A 25,529-nucleotide genomic window follows, 5' to 3' on the forward strand; every position below is an offset into this window, starting at 1 on the left:
ATCATGCCAAAGATTGCTTCGTAGGATTAAAATCTTCCTTGATGAGAGCGGTGCAAGTGCACGGGCATAATTCACATAAATGGATAGAGATGGCAAGGGAGAAAGAGACTGAGCAGCAGACTACTGCTGCGGTAAACACAAGGCAAAATGACGGGCTTCTTCTTCTTCTTGTCTTGTTATTGAGACTAGGTCCCATCTACAGTATATCATTTTATCCTTGTTTACATATTTACATCCATTTTTTTTATTTTTAATGCAGCGGCAGCTCAGGAACATATCTGAGCCTCGTGGAGTCCCAGAGCAGCTGTGCTGCATTAAGGGAGGTGTGGGTGTCGGACAGTAGAGCACATGGATGGTTTTGGATTGCCCTTATGCATTGGACCGGGGCACAGATTGCTGCATACAGCACCCTGTGAGCAGCATCACAAATCAGCCGGCCGAGTAGTGAGAGCTGGAGTGGAGGGAGAGATGGAAGATGGAGAGAAAGCAGGAGAGGGGGAAAGGGGAGGGGAGGGGGATCCTTTCAGTGACAGAGATAGAAAGAGTGGAGCGAGCGAGAGGAGGAGGGGATTGAGAGAAGCAGAGGTGGGGGTAGTCACCAAGAGAATGAGTGAGCGTGTGTGTGTACGTGTGTGTACGTGTGTGTACGTGTGGGTACGTGTGTGTGTGTGTGTGTGTGTGTGTGGGAGAACAAGTAGTGCTGCAGTGGAAACAGTGCGAAGAGGACTGCAGTTTCTGGTGCTGATGGGAGAGCGGTCGAGGGACGTTATTAAGGCATTGTTACATTAACCCTAAGTGCCTCTTTGGTGAATGGGTTAGCCTCTTGTGGAGAAAAGGATTACGGAATTACGGTAGTGCTGGTAAGGGCGTATTTAAACTCTCCTCGCAGCATTTCTTGAACACTTCCTATGTGGAATCTGTATTAGAGTTATAGGCATTTAAGGCTGGGGGATGCTGTAGTTTTTACAGGCTGTATCTGATTTCCTTTTTGTTGGTTTTACCATAATGCAGCTGCTGTGTGCATGTTACTTCCTGGTGCATGTGGTCCAAACTTTATTCAAAGCTAATCATAAGCCTTGTGAAAGGGAATACTAACCATCCTCTGAGTCCCTATCTGTGCAGGTGTAAACCTTGTCTTCTACCATTTTGTGTGCAATCCGTTGTGATTCCACATCAGGCTCTGTTTTCAGACAGGGAGGGAGGGATGTGGTGTAGCACTGGATCTAGATTATTCTCATTGATCATGCCTCATTTAGCTTGCCCAGCGGGCGTAGTACCTCTTTCCTGGAGAGTGTCCAGGAGGCTGCCCTGCTGACAGATGCTCTGCTTACCCGTGTAGCCACGCCGGCATCTCTCACAGACCTCCCTGAACACACAGAAACAAGCAACCGGAGCCAAAAAATACCTCAGGTTAACTGTATTATAGCCGCAATGTAACAAATCAGACTCAAGGCACGGTGCTCTTTGTCTTTTGAGAGTGAGAAGTCAGACATATAAAAGAGGCTGACAGTTGTGCTGAGGAGTATAGAGAGTAGAGGGTGGGGATTTCATAAAGTGCTGCAGGATGCTCTTTTTTTCTGCTGTCTCCCATGGGACATATAGCACAGGCAGCACGGAGGTGACAGTACCAAGGACAAAACCTTTCTTGGGCTGTTTTCACTCTTACTACCTAACGCTGACTCTTGCAGGTCTGCGTCAGGCTCATCATTATATAGATAAATCCATTGTAACAAACTGACTATAAACAGATATTTTATGTTTGAAGTGTTCCTGAGGTTTTTAGCCCAGTGTGAGGTACTGCAGCTTCCACACAAATCCAAATATAACACCATTTTCACATTATTCACAAAGAGAATTATGTATTTTCTTCTTTGCATCCTGAAGTAACATCTTGAAATATAAACCTTTCTTTTTTTTTTTTTCTTTCCCCAGATCCCCTGGTGTCATTAGATACAGCCAGTGGCTTCTATTTGGAGCGGTCACATGATCACTCAGGTTTCAGGAGAGTAGTAAACAAACACGTTGTGGATGTGCAGGATCATATTATATGTAGATGCAGCTGGATATGTATGCTATACCCACGTACATGTTTCCCCCTCCAATATCCGGAGTGTAGGAGACTATTTGATACTGAGCATGATCTGAATCTTTCTTTTTGTCAGGCACTAAAACATTCAGGCAGGCTCATTAAGTCCCCACCTCAGGCTGCCCCTCCCATTGGCTCTCACGCTGAGAAAAACTCTCAGAGTCTCTCATACATAACCAGAAAAAATGAGAGGATGCTTTGAAGTTCACCAATCTTATTTCTTTTTTTTTCTTTTGGCTCCCTCCAAGAAGGCAGCTGGTGCTCGATCGCTGAGAACAGCTCAAAGAAGAGGAGAAATTAAAGAGGCTTATTCTAACTGTGCACCCTCCTAGAGTGTCTTGCTTGAATGGGTGTGCCCTCTTGCACCCGCATCCCCTTTGTTTTACCACTTCCTGCGGCTTCATCGGGCTGAAATATTTTCTTCGTCCGCTTCTATTGTTAAGTGGTCCATAAGCAGAAGTATGTTCAAAACGACAAAGTCGCCCGTGCTGGACTCTGAGAATGAGTCAGTGATTTTCTCACTGACACATTAGCACAAATATCATTGGGATTGCTCAGCCGCTGTCAGCTTCTCACTCCAGGTGAGAGCTGAGCCTTCCGGGCCCTGGCCCCAGACCATTTGATGGTGTGTTGCTGGCACATGATGGCAGAGAGCTTAAGTGTTAAACGGTCGGACACTGTCACCAGTCACAGCATCCCCGCTGCGTTGACGGGGCAATTTCACCAGCCTTTAATCTTCTGTGTGAGAAAAACGTGCCGATTTTTGTCCTGAGAAGTCTGGCATCCTTTGTTTACCCAACATCTAGCCTCTCGGAGGAGAGGATTTGTGGTGGTCAGAGAGAGAATACTACAGAGCAACACACACACACACACACACACACACACACACACACACACACACACACACACACACACACACACACACACCGTAGAGAATGCGTAAAAACATTTTCAGTGTGTTTCATCATACTGGAGTTGTTTTTTGTAACTCCTACTATGTTACAGCAAAACCTTTGATTTCACACTGAGGTTTTCTGCATAGAAAGTAGCACATGAACTTAGTAGTTAGCTTAAAGGAATAGTTTGGCATTTTTGGAAATACACAAATTAACTTTTTTTGTGGAGAATTAGATAAATACCACTCTCATGTCTGTACAACCAGCAGCCGGTTAGCTTAGCTTAGCACAAAGACTGGAAACAGGGGAAATCTATTAGCGTGGCTCTGTCCAACGGTAACAAATACATCACTAATTAATAACTTTCATCTTGTTTCTTTAGGTACTAAAACCATGTGTAAAAAAAAAAAAACGACAAATCTGCGTTTTACAAAGCTTATATGCCAGATCTTGGCAGTCTCTGCTGGTTGCCTGGCAACTGCTCGTAGCCTATAGAAATAGTCCAGTACATACCTCCCTCCTAACATGAGGAATTGTCATTTTTAGAAAACAAATAATATTTATCATGAGAGTGGTTGATCGGGCAGATTTTCCTTTATCATTGGACAGAGCCAGGCTAGCTGTTTCCCTCTGTTTTCACTGTTATGCTAAGCTAAGCTAACTGGTTGGCGGTTGTAGCTTTGATATCACTTTTATGGACAGGAAAGTGATATCTATTTTTCCCCACTGGAAGGCGAAAAAGCGTATATATCCCAAAATGTCAAACTGTTCCTTTAACTTCAAAAGAGATCTTGTACTTGTCGTCTCGCTGTCTACATATTTTCCTTTTTATAACAAGAAAGTCAGTATAGATGCGGCCCTATCTGCAGCGCTGCAGAGGCCCTCTCCTCTTTCACAGTTTCTCCACACAGCCATTCATGCAGATTGGGTCACTATCTCTGTGACAGAGTGATTAATCAACCTATCAGGGGACAGGGAAAGGGGTTGTGCTGAAGGGGCGAGGGGGTGAGGGAGGATGTATGGCAACTGGCTGTAAATGATCCCCGCAGCTCCTCGCTCTGCATTCAAACCCCGGCGCCGCCCACCTCCTTTTCAAGACCCCCTCCTGATAATAGCTGAGTCACATTCAGCTGCAGGTGAGAATAAGCATTGTTTTATCTACACAAGCAGGTTTGTAAATGAGCCTCTCTGGACCGCCCTTTGGGTCAGCACTCAATGAGATATACGAGGGAGAAGCTTTTCTCTAATTCTCTTCATTCAGATGATGTGCAAGGCTTCTTTTTTGACATCCTTATCTCGGTCGCTGCCCCCTCAGTTCAGCTGTGGCACCAGCCGGATTTCCGGAAGCACTTGCATTTTGTGGCGACATAAAGGTATAATTGCCATGTTGACATCCCTGATTGATCGTCACGGTCTTCTCTTGTGGGCGCTGGTTTCGCGTACCCTTGCATTCTGAGCGTTTGTTCAGCCCTGAGGCTAAACACGGGGGTCTGATGCCTCTGTAAATGTCCCGTCCTGGATGGCTGCATAAGCAGTTCTGCTGACTGTGTAGCAGATCAGTTGCTGAGGGAATGTGTGAATGTCATTCAGTCGGTTACTTCGTGGCACAGAGATTACAAAAATGTTTAGACTAAAAACAAAACAAAATACAAAAAAAGAAACTAAATTCTATCGGTTGGAAATCAGCCAGTCAAAAAAAGATAAGGTTTGTCAAAGCTAAAAGCTTCTTATAGTATAAGACTATACGTCCCTTATTAACTGAGGCGACATTCACACCCTAAAAAGAGAGGCAGGATGTTTCACCAAAATGAGACCATTATGACTGTGGGAGCCCCAAGTCCATTTCAGCGGGGTGAATTACCATAGAGTAGCAAGAGTTCAGGAACAAAGCTGCACATTATCTCTAATTGAAACATCTCCACCATCTCAGCTCGGCTTTTCCGGCTACAGTAATGCTCTGTCTGATGGATCTAATAAAATACTATGCCCCTTGTTCTCTAAATGTTCCAGTACACGTTTTCGGCTGAAATCGAGTCCAGACGGATCAGAAAGGTCAGCTGTGACTCAGCCTGATTGATCGTCACGGTCTTCTCTTGTGGGCGCTGGTTTCGCGTACCCTTGCATTCTGAGCGTTTGTTCAGCCCTGAGGCTAAACACGGGGGTCTGATGCCTCTGTAAATGTCCCGTCCTGGATGGCTGCATAAGCAGTTCTGCTGACAAAACAAAATACAAAAAAAGAAACTAAATTCTATCGGTTGGAAATCAGCCAGTCAATTTGGCACCAGTGAAATAAGCCTTAAAAAGATAAGGTTTGTCAAAGCTAAAAGCTTCTTATAGTACAAGACTATACGTCCCTTATTAACTGAGGCGACATTCACACCCTAAAAAGAGAGGCAGGATGTTTCTTATCATTGAAGTCAGCAACTTGTTAGCTGAATTGAATATCTTAATTACTGTTAAGTCACATGACAGCATCCGGACAGATACTTGGCACCTTCCCACCGTCTTGTGGCAGGAGAGTCGAAGGCTCTTGGTAAGGAGTTTCAGAATCTTGCTCTGGCGCATGTTGTGCACCACGCGGTGTGTTTCTGGATTTGCCAGAGCTTCTGTCAGCCTCTTGGCTCTCTACCATGAAATGACAAAAGAGGGAGCACTTTGCAACTACAGCAGGCTACCTTGCAGGAATGTTTCTCTGCCACATTTTCGGCGTTCATTTTACTGTGCGTGCGATATGTTCAGGACAGCACACTGACATCATGTGACCAAGGAATAAGTATGGAATGACGCAACTATCAGCAGCTGTAAAGAACACAGTGTTCAAATATTGATGCTGTAGAGTCAGTAGCACCTCTAAACTCAATATTTAGATTTATGCTGCTCTGAAGAATGCAGGTTTTAGAAAAAGTTTTATCAGTAATGAGGCCAGTAATTGAACAGAAATGGCAATTGCTTAAATGCTATTATTATTATTATTATTATTATTATTATTATTATTATTATTATCATGAATTGTTCTGCTTTTACAGCTGACTACTCTTAGGTTCGGCTCAGGCCAAGCTCCACATAGTTTCTCATCCTTCAGTGGTAAATAACAAGCAATGCAGCCATCAGTATCCCCCCTTTAATCCTATTAAAACTCCACCAAAATGAGACCATTATGACTGTGGGAGCCCCAAGTCCATTTCAGCGGGGGTGAATTACCATAGAGTAGCAAGAGTTCAGGAACAAAGCTGCACATTATCTCTAATTGAAACAACTCCACCATCTCAGCTCGGCTTTTCCGGCTACAGTAATGCTCTGTCTGATGGATCTAATAAAATACTATGCCCCTTGTTCTCTAAATGTTCCAGTACACGTTTTCGGCTGAAATCGAGTCCAGACGGATCAGAAAGGTCAGCTGTGACTCAGCGGTAGTCCAGCTAATATTCTCTTCCCCGTTTCTTCAAGTGTGTTCATCATAAATTCAAGATGCGCGTGACAACAATTACCTTTCAAAATGATATCCACGATATCTCGCACAACTAAAAATAGCTCGGTGGGATTCAGATGAAAGAGTCACTCTGCATAGCAAATACAAAGTTAAAACACACACGCACACATGCAGCTCCTCTGAAAAACATAATCTGCCCTGCTGTGAAAGACATACCACTTTGAATATAAATGATGCACTTGCCTAAATCTAATAATTATCAAATTAACAGTCGTAAATAAGTTACTAACTTCTTGTATATGTTTAAAGTAATCCAACCCAGTTTACTGCAGCAATAACATTAGTGAGACTTGATGGAAATGAAGCTGCACAGGATGCGCAGCTACTACAGCTGGAGGCCAAGCACTCCACCCACCCACGCATAACCCGTAATGTCACAGATGGCAGGGGCCTCAGTGGGGGCTGAATGATTTCATCGGGGTTACATTATTCAGATTACTTTACATCTTTTGAGGCCACCTTGGAGCCACTGCTGCCGTTGTTTCTCTTTTAATACAACAACCTTTTTTTACAGTGACAAATACTCAATACTTAATTTACCGCCCCACTGCTCCTCACTGTTGCCCCGAGCCGCAGTCACATGACCCCACGACCAGTTTTCTCTGCTTTTACAGAAGCCATTTTGAAAGTGTGTGCTGAGACGTTTCTAGCAATTTGAACTTATATTTGCTGCATTTGTAATGAAATCCACAAAGCGGCATAGACACGTATAGATGTACCGCTTGGCAGACAGCTGTGTGAGCTAGTACAGAGGCAAGTTGTAAGGGCCGGGGGTAAACAATAGGACTTTGCCGTCTGGCTGCAGATTGTTAATTAATTGCCGTTCAGAGTCCTTGTTGTCGTGTAATGAAACAGCTGCATGACTTTAGCTCACTCTCCTTGGGTTGTTTTCTCTTGTATCTGACCTGGGTGCTAATAAGATCGCAATAAACACAACTCCCCCCCCTCTCACATGGAGTTGTTTTAGCTGCAGGCTGGGGTTTCCTGTCACCGGGGAGGATGTCACAATGGGTGGTCAGTGGGTCATCACGCATGATGGCATCGGATAGGGAAGCAGCGTCTCCTGGTCATGTGTTTGTACGTGAGACGAGATGTAGTCATTATAATTAGAGTTAGACAGGTGGGAGGTAATTAAGTAAGAGCGCTTAGCCTGCAGGCATATTTGAGTGTTTTTAAGTGACTCACATTTTTCTCTAATGATGATGAAGACAACATATGATGTGATAATCTATTAGTGTGCATGAGTACGATTAGAATATCTCCTGATAATCCTATTTATCTGTCGTACTCTTATTTATTGCATAAAACTTTTGTCTATTAAATGTTCTGCAAGGTGTTGGGGATTAATACGACAACGACGAAAGACAATGCCCCGGATGTGAGCCCGGCTCGAGTCCCTCATGTCATCCATCGACTGTCTGTAATAAGTACCTGAAAAAATACTTTCAAATACGCTGCCAAACTAAAGCTAAATCATGTCAGAGCTGTGACAAAAAGAAATCCTCTCTTATTGTATCAAATCTGTACCACCAATCATTTAGGAGAAGGTGAAAAATATGAGTAGAGAATTATTTGGCTCTTTTTAGAGGATGTCCATAGTATCAGCAATAATAAAGCAAGTTTTTACTCAATGTTTATTGTTAGAGCCATGTCAAAGACAACTTTTCATTGCCTTGTGATGGGTAAAGTATTTCTGACTGTGGTTATATAAATGAATTCCTTGGGAACAGTGTTGTTTAATCCATTTTCAGATGGATGCGTTCTTAAACGCAATCAGTTTAATTATTTCAAAATGAAAGAAACACACAACAGTTTTCTCCTCAAAAGTCTATATTAGTGATTTATTTTTCAGTAGTATTGAAGCCTGTTCTTCACCTTCCTGTGTCTCAACTGATAGTCTTTCAGAGCCACATTAAACCTTTTCTGTATCACAGTTCATTTCTCAGTAATACTACTGTGTTAGTACGTGTGGTTGCTGCTACACCCTGTTTGTTTGTGTGCGCCAAAGATAAAAGTGCTTGATCCCCATCCAGCTCGGAGCAGTGTGTGTAGTGATAAGGATGGGATCATGCCCATAGCTGCTCTGCTCTGGGTCGAGCCGAGCCATTTTGTTTTAACTCATTCTGATGACTCAAACGCTAACGGAATGAGCTGCACATTGGGCGATGGAGCTCAAAACTCCCACAGATTTCAGTAATTGAGTATTATATGAAATGCATATTGGATAAGGGGTCTATTTTTAACTTGTGTTCATTACAGGGAACATTTATTGAGCATTAATTCTCTTGCTTAAGGATCACCCAGCTCCTCTCTCATACATGTGCACCTAGAATCCGCCCAGTACAACCACAGTCGGTGGTTGGCGGTCACCGCTCCACTTGAAGAAATGGAGGTTGAGAGCCTCTCTAAAGGACATCTTAGTGGTGATAACGAGCAGGGGCCAAGCAGTGCTCTAATATTTCTTGTCCAATATTTAATCTGGTGGCTCAGGGATTGAACCACTGACCTCCTGTATAACCACTTAATACAAGCTTTATACAAGTGTGGAAACTGTTGCATCTATCTATAATATATCTAGTTTGAGTCTGTCGACGGGTCCACTGCTTTGGTCAACTATTTGATGGATTGTCCTGAAATGCCGTACAGACATTCATGCTCCCCAGAGGATAAATCCTAATTACTTTGTTGACCCCCGCCTTCTCCTCTAGCGTCACCGGCTGCTAAAAGTTTTCACTTATCCAATAGAATATCTCAGCATCTTCTAAATTGACTGGCACGTCATTTTGTACATTAATTCATGGTTCCCAGAGGATTTTGTGATATGACTCTCGCTTTTCCTTTAGATCAACCATGAGGTTAACATGTTCGGTTTTGAGATAAATATCTCAACAATTATTTGATGTATTCCGGATTCATTTTAATCATTTAGGGATCGCATCATTTTCATCTACCAACATAATACTGCGCCAATTGACTTCATGCCTGGTTTATGTTGCTGAATCTTTTTTGCTTTTGCACCAACAATGCGCCTGACCAGACCTCATTTTAAGACGAACACAGCAATGGACGCAAAGATGAACGCAAATACGTTTGCTACTTAAGTTGCTACACAACTAGTGCGTTTGGCAAGAAACTGACAATAGTATTGGTCTGAAACTAGCAGCGACAGTTGAGCTGCACTGTGTGCCATTTTTCGTGAGGTATTCATTTGGGCATTTAGTCTTGTTTCTGTTGTATGTCAATTATCAAAACAGCTAGATTTGTTACAAGCATTTTTGCCTCTGTTTGATTAGAGATTTCAGGATGGAGCTATTGTGACCTACTTGTTATTCAGTAGGTTAAGTTGGATGAACTAGAAATCCTGTAAGTTTTGGCGGGCTCAGTCAGCAGATAAATTCCTCGCCAAAAAAAGAATAAAGAAGGTGAAAGACTTCCCTCTTCAATAAAAAGCAGTTTATATTGTTGATTTTTTCTGGAGTGAACACTAACAGCAGACTGTGAAGCAGGACTAATGGATGTCATAAACCAACAGCCGATGTCTGTGTCCTCTCTGTCCGTCCTCACTGCCGCCCTCCAAGTGCAGGAGATAAAATGCGTTAACGGATATCCATGAATGTTAATTGAATCGGTCTGGGTTGGCCTGACGAGAGGGACAAACAGGGTAAAATTCACATAAACCTCAGATGTAAGTGGATGCTTTTAACACGTCACAACATGTACAGTGATGGTAAATAGAGATAAGAGACTCCAATTGCTGCTTTATTGAGCAACACTATCATTTTCAAATGTTTTTTTAGTCTAAGCAGTGTTTGTATAATAGTTTACTTAACATCTCACTATATCATTACAAGATGTTGGTTGTTTGTAACATAAGCCTACATAATAGCAGCGCAAGTTATTTTAGAGACACATATTTTTAGATGTATAAGCTGCTACTGGCCCCTGAATAATATAAGCACATCCTTGCCGCTGTCAGCCTCAATTTAAATAATTTATATGTGGCAATAAATAGAGGCAGAATCTCTGGCACCAACTTGGAGAATTGGCACTTGAGAAATAGGAAATTCCTCTTTTTTTTTTTTTTTGCCCGTATCAACATGACTTTAATAAAATCAGCAGCAGCTCTTGTTATGCTTGTCATCTTTCTCTGCTATTCCGAATGGAGGTCTCGCCCGATCACTCATCTCTCCGTTGGCAGGCTGCTTTCAGCTGCACTTGTCACACTGTGATTTCTGGAAGCGATAAGAGCTCTGGATGAACATTTGTTTGGCCTGTGGAAACACTGCGGGAGAATGGCTTGTAGTTGTTCATTTTGTTTGTTTCTGTGGTTAAACGGCTCTCCTGGTCAGGCGCTGTTGGCTTCAGTACAGGCTGGCCTCCACTTCAGACAAAACAAAGGTGCGATAAATTGAGAATTGATAGGTATTCCTCATAAAAACTGTCGGTAACCGATCTCAAATCGTCGTCCACTGACCCTAACAACACTGCAGTATGTTAGGAACACTGCAAACTGGTAGACTGCGGTGTGGACTGCTATAATCTATCATTTCAGGAAATAAATTCTTGAGCACATCCTCAGAGGGAATGGATGAATGTTACAGAGCTGAAGGGCTTCAGACCTTGGCTGAGTCATAGAAATGAAAAAAAGCTTGTCAAATGTTCCCAAAACTATGTCGCAGTTGTTGGCACTCCCTGTATTGCCGTGTATTAAGAGCGTGTATTATATTTATGTTAAACCCTTATGATATAACTCTTTATCATACTGTGGATATCATGTTCAAATTCATCAAATAGCTTTTCAGTGCATTTTTATCCCTTTATGAAGCATTACATTCAATGTCACTGAGATTTTGTAATTTAAGAATTATACTTCTGTGTCGTACTGCTGCAAAACAAGACCTTTTTTTTTTATGAGTTTGGCATGGAACTTTAAATTATTGTATTCATTAAATGTGGTATGAAGGTGCAATTGGTCTTTGTAATTGCTCCCTGCATGCTTTATTATATTCGCTGCTATGTGGGCTAGAGGGTAATATGTACCTATCAGAAGCCTTGCTAGATTGGGTTGTGTTTTTTGACATTGATATAAATTACATGTAAGTTAATGAACAGACAAAGGATCTGGATGTATTAAATAGAACGTAGTTTTGGTCTTACTTTTACTATTGAACTAACAAGGACTGAATGACACCAATGTGGGAAGTGTGTCTGGAAACATTTTAACTTGAAAATGTAATAGATTTAAATGAAATCTTGGGGTGTAACAGCAGAACGTGTGGATTTTTTCCCCTTATCTCTGTCTTTCCTACTTTGCATCTCACTACTGGAATGTACCGCAGAATAAATTGAAGTTAAAGACTCATTCCTCCGGGGGGCTCAAGTAAAAACAAGCTTTAATATGTTTTTGAATAATTTAATTGATGATGCTGCTGCGTGCGATGACAGCTTTGCGTGTATGAATTGTCCTCTAGTCATATTGTTTATTTGCAGTTTGTTCTCAGCTCTATTTTACTATTTAATTATACTAACAATCTTTAAATTAGACCACCTTAATATAAAGAGCTTGACTGAGTTACAACATGACCAATATAAAAAAAGGAAGAAACTCCTTTCTTTCACCAACATGTCCATCCATGGAACAGCAGTCTAGCCAAACCAGTTTCAGTTTGTTTGTCTGGCTGTGTTTGCTCTTGTAGCAGATGTATTTAGAGGAAAGGATTAGTGGCTCAGGCGCTGGCCTTTGGGAGATAAACTCTCTCGATACCATCAGCAGATACAGGAAATGTAATTGATATATCTGTATGGTCTTCCAGTTCTCCCAGGTCACATTTCATTACTTTTCTTGTGAATAATATTTATATCCCATGCACACACACTGTATGAGGAGTGACTTGGTATTCATTCTTCGGCAAACTTTTGGTCCTTTTTCATTATTTAGAGGATTGTAAGTGGCTCAGCTGGGTGTTTTATTTAGATTCCAGTCTTTAAAACAGCTGTATTAACATGTAACGCACCAAACATTAACCATCCATTAATGCACTTGAGTTAAACAAAGCATAACAGTTGTCATTTTGGAAATAGACCTGAATATTTCCCTCTTTTGGTTGTTTTTTGGTGCCTTCATGAACTTCAGAACTTGTGTGTGACCACCTTTTTCACATTCATTATTTTGTCTCCGAAATGTGTATATATTTGCTCAACAAACTTGAACACTGTGATTTTTCTTTTTCAAATGGTTCAAAAAATGTGAAAATCGTCTGAATCATTCAACCCTTCACTTGGCAACGGTCGATATCAGCATGTGGATTTTGACACACAAGTGGAATGTAATGATGGTTGGATGCTCTGGCCTCTCTTAATGACCGTCTTCATGCTGTTTTCTCAGGGACTGTGTGTGCAGTCTAAATGACGAAGTGGAACTTGTTCAAGCATCAGACAACGCCCATGGTCGCTGCTAACCCAACGGGGGCCAGTGCCTTGACTGTGACTCCAGCCCCCGTCGCATTGGTCTCTACCAACACCGACAACTCCACGGAGCCGGTCAACAAGAGCGATGACTTCGACGAGATCAAAAACAAGTTCCTGAATGAAATCAACAAGCTCCCACGTGAGTACCAGACAAAAACCAAAAACCTGTGCCGATCAACCAACCTGTATCGATGTGACTCTAAGCAATGATTTTGAAATTAGATTTTCTGTTTAGCTGCAGGCATTGACAGCCTCATAATGTCTTTATTCAGTATTGATCACTGGCTGCCCTTCCTAATGGCAGAGAAATCTAATTTTCACCCAATCTAATTGCTAATCTAGCACCTCTTACTAAATATATTTGGCCCAGGACATGACATGAAGTAGGCTAAATGATTGGTTGGTCAAATGTCAAAGTATTTGCTTCTCTCTTCTCTTTCTGGGTGTTGATGTGCCATCTGTCCATCGGTCTGTATGTTCTCCTCAGTGCCGTCCTGGGCCATCATTGCCATTGCCGTGGTCGCTGCTTTACTCATTCTAACATGCTGCTTCTGCATCATCAAGAAATGCTGTTGCAAGAAGAAGAAGAACAAGAAGGGCAAGAAGGGGAAGGGTGACATGGGAATGAAGAACCTGAAAGGGGGAGAGGTATGTTCCTCCGCGGCGGGTCGCATCACGGCCGAGGGGATTTACACCTACACTGTACACAAAGCCAGGCAAACCACGGCCAACCTGTTCCTGAGCCTATTATGTAACAGCCGTGGGGCTTAGAGCGTGGCTTTGCACAGGAATAGAGAGAAAAACCTGCATGAAGTGATACGTTTGACTCAGCTAATTATGTAACAAACAGTAGTCCGCCTGTTTCCACATTTTGATCTAGTGACAAGTTTCCAGTTTGAAATGTATTATTAGATATAATTATTAGATATCATTTATACACACTGTTTGTCTTTGATGGCCTTCTAACCCAGTGAGTGTATTCTCCGCAGGTGTTAATTACATTCTTTATCCACCGTTATTATTTTTCATTTTTCTCTTTCTTTCTTTCTTTTTTTTTGTTTTGTTGTTTAATGTATTTGTCGTTAATGTTATTGTTGCTCTTTCTCTCATTTGTGCTTCGGGATTTGAGTGGAAAATGACAGGACTCTAATTTTATTCAGCCCAACCCATTGTTTTACCAGTCATTAAAGAGCAATTATGAAAATGACTAGGTAGTACAATGCCGTTGTTTTTGGGCCTATAATTATACAAAAAAAAATTCCACATGCATGATTGATTATTTGACAAAGTACAATAAGAAAACATCTAAAAAATGAAGCTATTTTAAAACCCAACAGCCCTGCTGCACCAGATATAATTGTGCTAATGAGGAGGCTTCTCTATCTGTCATTTTCCTCGCTCCCTACAGTGTAGCTGACTACATTTGCTGTGATTACACTTCTTTGGTGTCTGCTGTGAGTTCAATCTCTTCCTTTGTCTCTGCTCTCCTCCTTCCTGCTTTGTGTCTTATGTGTGCTCCGTGTATCTTGACTGTGGTGGACTTCTCTGCCTACGGTAGGTCTGATAGCACGCGGCGCCCCTCTCTGGCCGCTCTGAGTAAGCGCAGACCAGGGGGGGGGTGGGGGTTGGGGGGTGGGGGGGGGAGTGGTGGTGGTGGTGGGGGCGGGCTGGGCTGGGCTTGGAGGGGTTTGGATTGCAGTGATGATGACAATGAGTGCTATGGCTTCATTAGTTTTTTGCAAGCTTAGGTGCTGCGGGTGCTTGAGGAATCTATGGGAGCGATATTAAGCTGCTTCGCAATTAAAAAAACAAACAAAAAAAAAACACTGAACTGATATGCCGCACCAACTGCTATGTCTTGAATATCCAGAGATTGCAAATTATTTTGGCAAAAAAAAAAAACCAGAGCAAAAAACATGTTTTAGTGTCTATGGTTTGATATGAACATGAAACTCATCCTATGGTTGAGTCTTTGAATGACGAGTGCACTCTGCAACTCACTAGAGATCACTAACATGCATGTGCAAGGGGTAAGCTGGATATTTGTCAAATAATAAGCTGGAACTTTACCTAACTGAGAGCTCTGAGCATGTTTCCACCACGACAGGCGTCGACTGTGCAAAGCAACCAAAAAGTGACACATTGAAAACAATTCTCTCCCCTGAGAGACGCTCTGACGTGGGTCTGTAAATTCAAACGCTGTGCCCCACTTGTGCAAACATGCTCGGAGCTCCACGACAGATAAAGCTGTTTGTGTCTCTTGACAAAGACCAGCATATGCCCTTGCAGTAGGTACCATTGAATGGCCACAACTTGACTTGAGAGTAACTTTCCTGGATGACCCATGCTGCTGACATACTAGGTGACAGTCATTGACACCCTCTCTCCCTGAAGCACTCGGGTCTCACTGAGGAGAAATGGTGGGCCAGAATGTTTGCCCACGCTCGACTCGGCCCGATTTCAGTCGACGCAAAGTTAAAGCTACAATCAACTGGCTGTTTTTAATACATATTTATTTTCTAAAAAAAAACCTCAGCACTGAGCTCACAATTCACCACATTGAGTTGACCAAAGGGCATACATTCAGACAAACCATGTCTTTATCTTTGAACCCCCACTGGAATTTTGAGAACAGCTGGAAATTCTCAATATAGCATGATCCCTCCATGGATGTGTACATCTCACATTTAGAACACGTGTATAGACATTTGTCAGTGGGGTTTAAAATAACAAAAAAAAAACAACAACATCAAAGCATTACTTTTATCCGTCTTCAGACATTATGAGGTAATTCATTTTACATTTGCCATCAGAAAGAAACGTGGATCCTGCATTGTGTGGCCTGGCATGCTTGAATGAAAAGCATTTATGACAATAAAGATAGAGAATGCCACATATATGGATATTGTGTGAGAATGTCTGTGCGTGTGTGTCTGAGAGAGAGAGATAGAGAGAAGTGCGTTTTTCAGCATGCATGAGAGCCTGCATGTAAGCAAACTGGTTGGTGTGTGTTTGTGTGTGTGTTGCCGTGTGGATCTGTGGGTGTGCGTGGTTGCACAGTAAAGTATGGTGTGTAGTGGGTGTGATAGTGTGTATTATCTGTGTGTGTGTGTGTGTGTGTGCCCTGTTCCTCTTCCAGCTCATCAGTGAGTAGCTGGACCCTCCAGTCTTACGAAGACATCAGTGTTTTTTCAAGAAGACAGCCATAGGAAAGTAGGCCATACTGAGATATTATCCAGCTTCATACACTATCAGAAATGAAAGTTTACTTCAATATTCGTATCAGAGCAAATTGCCTTAACTCGATTAGTCACGACCGCCTCTAAAGAGACGAAAGACTGACGAGTCGCTGGGTGTGAGATGCAAAGGCAAGACTGATTAATCGTCTTCATCAGTTATCTCAGGAGCAGTTAACTGTCAGTAAACTGCTGATATTTGTTCCAGCACATGATCAAGAGTCTCAATAATTCACATTAGAGTATCAGCTGGGGGGGAAAAAATGGACTCTGTTTGGAATATATTTGGGACATTTACAAGCAATTCAGTTCGCTACAATAATTAGGCCAATAGTTCAATCAGCAGTAAGAGTGTAAACACATTAATGGATGTCAGAAGGAGATGAACGGCAGACAGTTATATTGTTTGTCAAACAGCTTTCATTATCAGTTGGAGTTTAAGCAAGTTTGTAGAGCTTTTCAAGAAAAGTGTCAGGAATCACTGCGTCAGGAGTTTGATAGGATCAGAAATCTGTTCCTCATGGCTCTGTCCTTCAGTTCCATCTCAGGAAGGACGCTCTGCTTCTTGTGACAGCTTGTGTTTGAAATGCTGCACACGGGGTGGACAATATAACAAGAACGCCTTGCAGTATATCGCAATAGAGCGCAATAGCTCTGCAGTAAATACCAGTTTGAAGTGTTCACTTTTGTGCCAAAAAGGACTGACTTTTTGTGGTGTTTTTTAAGAAAATATCCCACAATGTCCTCCGGTCTGTTTACTTGTGAATTTGGCTCATCTTTGCTGGTGCAGCATTCCTCTGTGTGGGATATGCCGGCACGATTTTGTAGACTTTTTTAACAAGTTAATGTGACTCATTTGGGATGAGTCATATTTAGGATTTGTGTAGCTGCCTGTTCAGCTAACTGTGTAACCGCGATGCCCTTCCTTCGAAATCCAGTTTCATGTCACGTTCCCATTATTTTGTCCACCCCTTGTAATATCACAATCATAGGCAGCTACATAGTTTTATTGATTGATCTGAAAAGGTTTGACAATCAGCATTTTAATGAGCCAAAAAGGAGAACGTCCAGAGGTGTTTGCATGGCTGTTGTGTTAGATTGTAGCATATTGTAAGGTGTTCCTGTTTTTCTGTCCACCCCCTGTATATTGACAGTTTTTATTCTGATGTTTCTCTCTGTTTCTCACTCTTTTTTTCTATCTTTCTCCACTCTCTAAACAATTACACAGAGTTCTATTGAAATGGCATTCCTACAACATTTTATAGTCGAAGAGAAAATCCCCTACGTCATATCTTAAGCAGATTTTAACAAACATGTGATGCTCACGAAAAGGAAAAAAAAAAAGAAAACAGCAAATGGTGTCACCCAAGAAATAGTGAAATCAAGTCAGGTTGCAACCGTGGTCATCGATGAACAGATTGCACTAGTAACACCTGGGGTGAGCGGGGGTAAGTGGCAGGTAGGTGCTGTGGCTAACCCGACTGCTGATGCCCGAGGTTTAGTGTTCAGCACAGCCGCCACCTCAGAAACGCCCTCTCACTCTTCTTCTTCTTCTTCTTCTTCTTCTTCTTTTGCTGCCTTCCCCCCCCTCTGTCTGTGTGCAGAAACAACAGGATGACGACGATGAAGAAGACGATGTGGAACCTGGACTGACCGGAGACGAGAAAGAGGAGGAAGTGAAGGAGAAGGAAAAGCTCGGGAAGCTGCAGTACTCCATTGATTACGACTTCCAGGAGAACAAGGCAAGAACTTGAGTGGTTTATTTAACATTCTCTTGTTTTTCCACGGTTGAGTATCAAAACATTCGAACAGAATAAAGAACATAGTGGCATACTTCCTTCCTCCCCAGATGACTGTGGGAATCCTGCAAGCAGCTGATCTGCTCTCCATGGACAGCGGCGGCACCTCCGACCCCTACGTCAAGGTCTTCGTCCTCCCTGACAAGAAGAAGAAGTACGACACAAAGGTTCACAAGAAAACGCTCAATCCTGTCTTCAATGAGACCTTCATCTTCAAGGTAACCTGAAACACCTCGCGGTCACCCTTTTTCTTATTACTTATTAAATCAATATGCACGCCGAGCTGTTTGATTTGTAGACGGGCTCAGTTAAAGGTGATCAGCTCCTCCTGTCTTTCTCTATGTCTGCAAGGGCTACAATTCTGATTTCTTTTTTTCCTCAAATGCCTCTGGCCAGCAGACATATTGAAGGTGTCAGACAAGGAGAATGTGGTAGGGAATCAAATTAAAGGAGAGGGCCACCTCTGGTGCAGCTGACACAGCTCTATAGAAAACAATTCCAACATTTTTTTTCTTTTTCAAAGTCAGGCTAGTTCTGCTGAAGCTGCATGTTATTTAGTAAAGCCTTTTTGAGCTCTAGGCCAAAGTCACAACCCATAATGCTGTATAGTTCTGACCTTTACGCTGTAAGGAGAAAAAATCTCATAGAAATGATGCAGTTGAGTGAAATGGGATTACTTTGTGTCTTCCAGATTCCATTCCAAGAGATGGGAGGAAAGTCTCTGGTTATGTCGGTGTATGACTTTGACCGCTTCTCTAAACATGATGTCATCGGAGAGATTAAAATAGCCATGAACACCCTTGACCTGGCCAAGCCAATTGAGGAGTGGAGAGACCTGGACAGCGCAGATCAAGAAGAGGTAAGAGTCGTGCCTGGTTGGGTTACTTTTACCACACTGCTGTTTAAATTCATTACTTACACTGAGTTGGAGAGATGAATGTTTTACTAGATGGTTGAGGACAATACCAATATGGACAAGCCTATCATTTATGGTTTTACAATGTGAAAAGGTGCGGTCCTCATGATGAATCTATGCAGGATGATAACCTGAATCTGCAGGACCCCTCCACTTTACGTAGCTCTATAATGACTTTAGGCCCATTATTTAGCTGTTTTGGTTAACTGTCAATGCTCTTTCAGTGATTTTCATTTCAGCCACAGCAGGCAGCTGTTTTCAGCAAAACAAACAAGCTCTTAAAAAAACACTGTACACTTCCAGCTCAGCAAGATACGACAGACAGATAGCAACTAGCTGGTAAACATAATTGATTATTTAACAGCTAATTGGGAGCCAGATTTTCCCTCAGGAGTTGATGGAGATCAAAAGAGAGCTAAAAGAGAATGAATATGACTTACATTCACCAGATGGCCATAAACTAGACTCCAATTGAATGATAATGTTGCTCTTCAACTACTAGATGTGTAAATAGTGACAATCTAATAGCAGCCAATAGAAGACTTCTAATTATATTTGCAGACTGTAAAAGACGTTTTAAACATAGTGAAATACATTTCTTCAGACTCTCAGAAAAAACAATTTTTTTTCACATAGAGCAGCATGAACAGCTAACTCAGATGATGACATAATACAAAAATATCCTCAGGCACAAGGTGGCCAGTTTTTCTGTTTACCAATGAGATTCAGAGGGCTGAAGGACACAGTTTTTTTTTTTTTTCGTTTTGTTTTTCTAATCAACTCCATTGCTTCCTCTGCAGCCATACAGCCTATAATGTGTTTTCACCATAATGCTCGACAGAATATAAAAAAAACAGGTTTTAATCAATGAAATGTCCCCGGAGCCACCTTAAGATGAAATAATCACTCAGTCGCTTGCGGTCCCAGATGCATTTATTAACTTTGAAAAGGCCAACGAGATGTACTTAAGAATGCCGATAATTTCTGCTGATATGGCGAAAGTAATGGCAGCAGGAATTATTTGTATTGACGATGTATCTTTAAAATGTGATTCCAAAGGGACAGTTTGGGTATTTCGGTATTGTTCTGTTCACCAGAGAAAAAATATAAATTCTGCGTCAAACCTCCTTTTAACTTCCTCTCCCCATCCCTCTTCCTCCTCTTCCTCCTAACAGCCGGAGAAGCTTGGTGACATTTGCATCTCTCTGCGTTACGTCCCAACTGCTGGCAAACTTACCATCTGTATTCTGGAGGCCAAGAACCTGAAGAAAATGGACGTGGGAGGACTGTCAGGTATACACACACAGAGCCGAGCAGCAGATATTGCATTTCGTTATCTCGCTATCGCACTTGACACTGTTACAGCGTGCACAGTTCGACAATGATAGTTCAGCTTGATGTGACATTTGGATGCTTGCTGTGGGACTGCAGTGAACACAAGAACGTGGCTGTGAGCGCAGCCATTAGGTCGGCCCTGCTCTGCTCACGTGCTGACGCTGCAGTGCTCGCCATGCACCAGCTCTCACTCCCCCCCCTTTGGCTTCAGCATTGGCCCCATCTGTTGGTGCATAGCAGCACTGCAGCCCAAACATGCATGGGCTAGGATTTGTTTTATTTAACAAGCTTTATAACAAATTCTTGTCTTTTTTTTTTTTTTTTTTTTTTTCAGATCCCTACGTGAAAATTAACCTTCTGCAGAATGGAAAGAGGCTGAAGAAGAAGAAGACGACAGTGAAGAAGAACACTTTGAATCCGTACTACAATGAGTCCTTCAGCTTTGAGATTCCTCTTGAGCAAATGCAGGTAAGGACATGGACTACATGTTAATATCATTTTGGAGCTATCAGGGGTGGAAAGACCAACACGGAATCCAACGGGAATAAAAGTACTGTTCTGAAGGAAACACTGGTGTTAAAAAGCAACGTTTACAAGTAAAAATAGTTATTACTTATTACTTTAAAAAGGCAAATGTGTACACAGATCAGTACCACTGAGGACTACCAAGCAATCTATCATCAGGCATTTCTAGTGCTGTCTAGTTCTTAATTTTTATATATTTCATGTGAACATGACCACAGACTCTTCAGATAAAGCTGGGGATGGGATTCTTTAATTGGCAGATGTGGGAATTCATAAGCAATAAAATGCTCAGTTAAATACAGTTTATAGAGTTTTTCTGCTACAGCCTCATTTGGTCTGGTATGACCAGTAGCGAGTATATTAGTAGACTTAAGAACGATATTGCTGTGTAACTTACAGCACTGAGACAGTTTGCAGACTTCATGACTCATCTCTACTTGTGCTATTTTCACCGTATCTGACTCTTTAAAGGAATTTGACGCGTTGGGAATTACGCTTATTTGCTTTATTGCTGAGAGTTTGATCATCCGAAGATCTGTGCCACTTTCAGTCTGGTAAACATAAGGCTGTAGCCAGAAGCCAGTTCAGCTTATCTTAGCATAAAATCTTGAACCAGTAGAAACTACAGGAAGTCTCTGCTAACGTCCAAGAAATAACCTAACACACATCCTTGTTGTTTTTACACAATATGTAACGTCGATCTTTTCATCTAACTCTCAGCAAGAAAGCACCTAAGCCTATTTTGTACGACAAACTATTGCTGTAACATTATCTAATAATTGAACTTCACGTTCATGCATACAGTACATGTATGCTGTGGCTATCTTGCTAAGACCTGAGCCACAGAGAGCGGGTCATCCATCAATCGGAATATTGGTGGTTCGATCCCTGGCTCGATCCACATGTTGAAGATATTGAACCCCAAATAGCTTCTAAAGGCTTTCCCATCATGATCTGATTAGATCCTGTCGAGCAGCCCCAGCAATCAGTGTATGAATATATGTGTGAATGGGTGAATATTGTCCATTTACCAAACAAGAAGCGCAGTCATTTCTTTGGAGAACGCTAGGCTTATTGATTCCGTACGCTGTTAATGTGGCAAACAAATCAGCATCAAACATGCAACAAACATATTTTAGGAAAAAATTGGTAGTAAATGCAAATATAAGCACAGAAACAATTTAATCTTCAATATTGAAGTAAGAAAGCAACACTGAACATTTTTGATTTCACATAAAGAATAGCAAGTCCCATTCCCCACCACCCAACCAGAGCCCCTGTGCTGACACCAGCCTCCACAACAGGATCAATAAACGCCCAAACACTGGGCATGACGCACCAACACCAGAAATACTTATATAAGCCCTTCCATCCCTGTAATCACTGTGGCGGTCTGAACCTTGTTGTGATGCTTTCTCTCCCAGAAAATCCTAGCTGTGATCACAGTGCTGGATTATGACAAGATTGGCAAGAACGATGCCATTGGGAAGATCTTGGTGGGAAGCAAGAGCACGGGGGCCGGGCTCAAACACTGGTCCGACATGCTGGCCAACCCGCGTCGCCCCATCGCCCAGTGGCATCCACTGCAGCCGGAGGAGGAGGTGGATGCCGCCCTCGCAGCGCTGAATGCCAAGAAGTAAACCCTCTCCTGAACACATTGTCCACACCTCCACCTTACCCACCCATGCATTTCCAATCATGTCCCCAGGTCCCGCATATCAGTGTATATTCCAGAAGAACACCCCCCCCCCCCCCAACTGTACATTTGCTCCCTCTCGCCAACCCCCCTCCCCCTCCCCCACCCACCTCCTCCTCCTCTTCTCCTGCCGCCACCTTTCAAAAGATCCATAGATATCACTGAACATGATGGGAGATATAGTTTAAAAAAAAAAAAAAAAAAAAAAAAAAAAAAAAAAAAAAAAAAAAGCATCATGTTATATGAAATCATGTCATTGAAAAAAGAAGACAAGTTACAGGATGGACAGATACTCCGTTGATTTCCTTTAGATCTATTTTTGTATTGGGGTTGTGGTTCCATTAATAAGAATACAGAGTAGACTACGAAGACCAGTAAGAGTGCTACGTGGGAACCTGGTGATAGAGGGGATAAAACATACATTCACTCATATTGTACTTCTCAGCCCTTCCCTTTAGTGACACAGTTTGCTTAGAGTAGTGCTTAATAATAAAAATGCTTTATACTGCCATATGATAGAGAAATAACACAAGCAGGTCCATTCCTTAGGTGTTTTTGTGCACCATGTTCCACACCTGCCAGTTGTCATACTAGATGATTCTGTTAGTTTGAAGTACATTCCTAGAGTCGGGTAGCGAGTAGGGATAGGCACATGTCCAGTTACCCACAAACACACTGCCTTTTTGATTAGTTAACCTTCCGCCCATCGTCTCAGGAAAACTGAGAGGAAACTGAAAACTCCATGCCTTTTTTTCTAAACGGGTTCTTATTATTCAAATACTCCACAATGATGAGAATGAAACGTTGGATTCAAAAGCTTGAGCGCTTGTTTTTGGTTATTTTCGTTACCATGAGGCTCGCGACTGGTGTTGGTTGGTCCATGAAATAGGAAAACAAGGAGGGAACAAGGAGTGGTGGAAATGTTGGTAGAAAAAAAAAAAAAGGGTGTATTTGCGTATTTTTTTGACTGTGCAAAAAGGCGGTGTCTGTCATTCGAACGACCAAAAAGCAAGGAAATATCAGAGCGGCTACAACAGAGACTGATTCCAACCACCAATGACATGATATTTACAAGGTGTCGATTACTGCCTGCAGTGTACCACCTCCCCTCCCAACGCCTCTGATTCTGTATCTCACTTGTTGTGCTACTGCCATTAGTCATGGACTTGATACAAGGGTTTTACTTCAAAGGAATCCCTATAACCGTCTTACAGTCATAAAGGAGACAAGCCTTCAAAGTAACAAAATAAGCAATTTTCAACTACCAGGGACGCCTTCCAGTTAGCGGTGTTGTTCTATTCATTTCTTTATTTTTTCTATCTCTCTCTCTCTCCTTTTATTTATCTAGTTTTATTGATTTAACTTCAAATACTTTTATTCCTCGAGCACTTTAAATCCAAAATGTTATGTTTAAGTACCCTCAGAAAACCAGAGCTTTAATTCTTTATGATATTTATAACTGCTGGTTTTAAGAAGAAGAAAAAAAAAGAGCAGGGTAGTGCATTATGTAAGCTTTTCTTTTTGTTGATGTTGCTTTTGTTTTTCGGCTCAGCTTTCCGTGTATGCGTTTTGATTGTTTGAATATTACGTTTCTCACTTGATTGCAAGGATATGGTCTGGAAGAAGGCACTGATCCGTGTGTATTTTATACACAGCTTACCAAACTGTTGAATTTAATTGCACTACTGGGTATTATTCTGTTCTGTGGTAATTTGAAACTGTTCTTCAATCCGTGTAGATTTCTTTTTATTAATTATAAAATGTTGTGAGATTGAATTTTTTCTGTGGCACACGTGGCATGCCAGAAAGCTCTCCTCATATAAACGGACTCCTCTGAAAAGTAAAGAGACACGTCACCATCTAATGCTAACTGTCTCCTTCACAGAATGTCATTGGTTCTGTGTATTTGTAAATTAATATTCTGTTGAAGAGGAATTATGAGGTCGAATTTTTACTTCTGACAAAATCCAAACTGTGATCCAAACTCATAAACCTGAATAAATGGTAAATTCTTTATTGCTAGAAAGCAATAGTTATTCATTCAAATCAGTGCTCTCCGTGAGCTCTAACAGCAAAAACTACCCATTGACTGTGTGCAAGAAAATGCAAAGTCAATGTAAATCAAAAGTAGAGAGTACTACGATGTTTTTGGAATTTAACGAATGTTGGCTCTTGTATCTTTCTCTGTTGGAAATTGTGAATCTTTATTTTTTTATTACCAACCTAGATCATGTTCAGATTTTTCAGTTTTTCATCTCACATTATCTTTTTTTCCTCTGTTGATGAATCAGCACTAAAGAAAAGGCAACATGGAAGCAATCAAGCAAACCCATTGGTGTGTAGTTTTGCCTATATACATAGTTCATACACGTTGATACTGCATGTTTATACAAAATACTGTACATAGGAGCATGTTTTAGAGAAGAAGCAAAAATATCTCGTGTACGTAAATGGGTGTCATTTGTCATTTTAATAACACAAACGAAGGGAAAAAAAAGATGCACTGTATATTTTCTAAATGAAACAAATGTGTATTTATTTTCCATGAGGGTCATTGGAGAGAATGTCATACAAATATTAGAGTACTATTACTAATAAGAACCTTTCCACGCCTGAAAAATCTTAAGCAAGTGTGTCGTCCAGTACTGTGTGTGAGTTCATGTAGGATGAAAATGTAGCCGCATGCTTGCTATATACTTCCTTGTGATCAAAGTTTTGATTTGATGCCATTTATCTGCCATGTTGTTTCAGCACTTATCTGAAGGCCAAACTTGTTTCTGAATTTTATTGCTATTGCTTTTCTTTTTTTTTCAAAAAGGAAATTTGTTTTAATATTTTATTATATATGTTTTGGACGGGGGGGTCTCCAAGTCTATAATATGAGTTTTTTCTAACACATTTAGCACTGTGTTATTCTGGAATAATTTGTTAGAGGAAGCTTGAATATTTCTGCGATCTGTAGGTGGATTGTAGGAGTTGTTATTTGTGCCAGTAGTGAAGTCTGTTGGATCATATCATTGTATGAAATGCATTTCCAGAGGCCAAAAGACGAATAATCCAATTCCAGTGGACACAAATGACT

At 41.6% G+C, this 25,529-nt stretch overlaps 1 protein-coding gene across 1 annotated transcript; it reads left to right on the top strand.

Annotated features, from left to right (window-relative positions):
* The first annotated feature begins 809 nt into the window (after window positions 1-809).
* LOC129099621 (synaptotagmin-2-like) lies at window positions 810-22,487 on the top strand. Its single transcript, XM_054608929.1, has 9 exons — window positions 810-860; window positions 12,858-13,079; window positions 13,428-13,588; window positions 17,781-17,918; window positions 18,026-18,193; window positions 18,667-18,834; window positions 20,067-20,184; window positions 20,561-20,694; window positions 22,176-22,487. The coding sequence occupies exons 2-9, from the start codon at window positions 12,878-12,880 to the stop codon at window positions 22,389-22,391; spliced, it is 1,305 nt and encodes a 434-aa protein (XP_054464904.1). The 5' UTR covers window positions 810-860; window positions 12,858-12,877; the 3' UTR covers window positions 22,392-22,487.
* Window positions 22,488-25,529: the final 3,042 nt, after the last annotated feature.

This window comes from Anoplopoma fimbria, chromosome 12 (assembly GCF_027596085.1).
Source record: "Anoplopoma fimbria isolate UVic2021 breed Golden Eagle Sablefish chromosome 12, Afim_UVic_2022, whole genome shotgun sequence".
NCBI classification, from domain to species: domain Eukaryota; kingdom Metazoa; phylum Chordata; class Actinopteri; order Perciformes; family Anoplopomatidae; genus Anoplopoma; species Anoplopoma fimbria.

Excerpts from the sequence above, each read along its gene's own strand:
- LOC129099621 (XM_054608929.1), top strand. The coding sequence starts at position 12,878 with ATGACGAAGTGGAACTTGTTCAAGCATCAGACAACGCCCATGGTCGCT. Across the intron at positions 18,194-18,666 it reads ATGAGACCTTCATCTTCAAG|ATTCCATTCCAAGAGATGGG; the intron begins GTAACCTGAAAC and ends TGTGTCTTCCAG. Across the intron at positions 20,695-22,175 it reads TTCCTCTTGAGCAAATGCAG|AAAATCCTAGCTGTGATCAC; the intron begins GTAAGGACATGG and ends TTTCTCTCCCAG.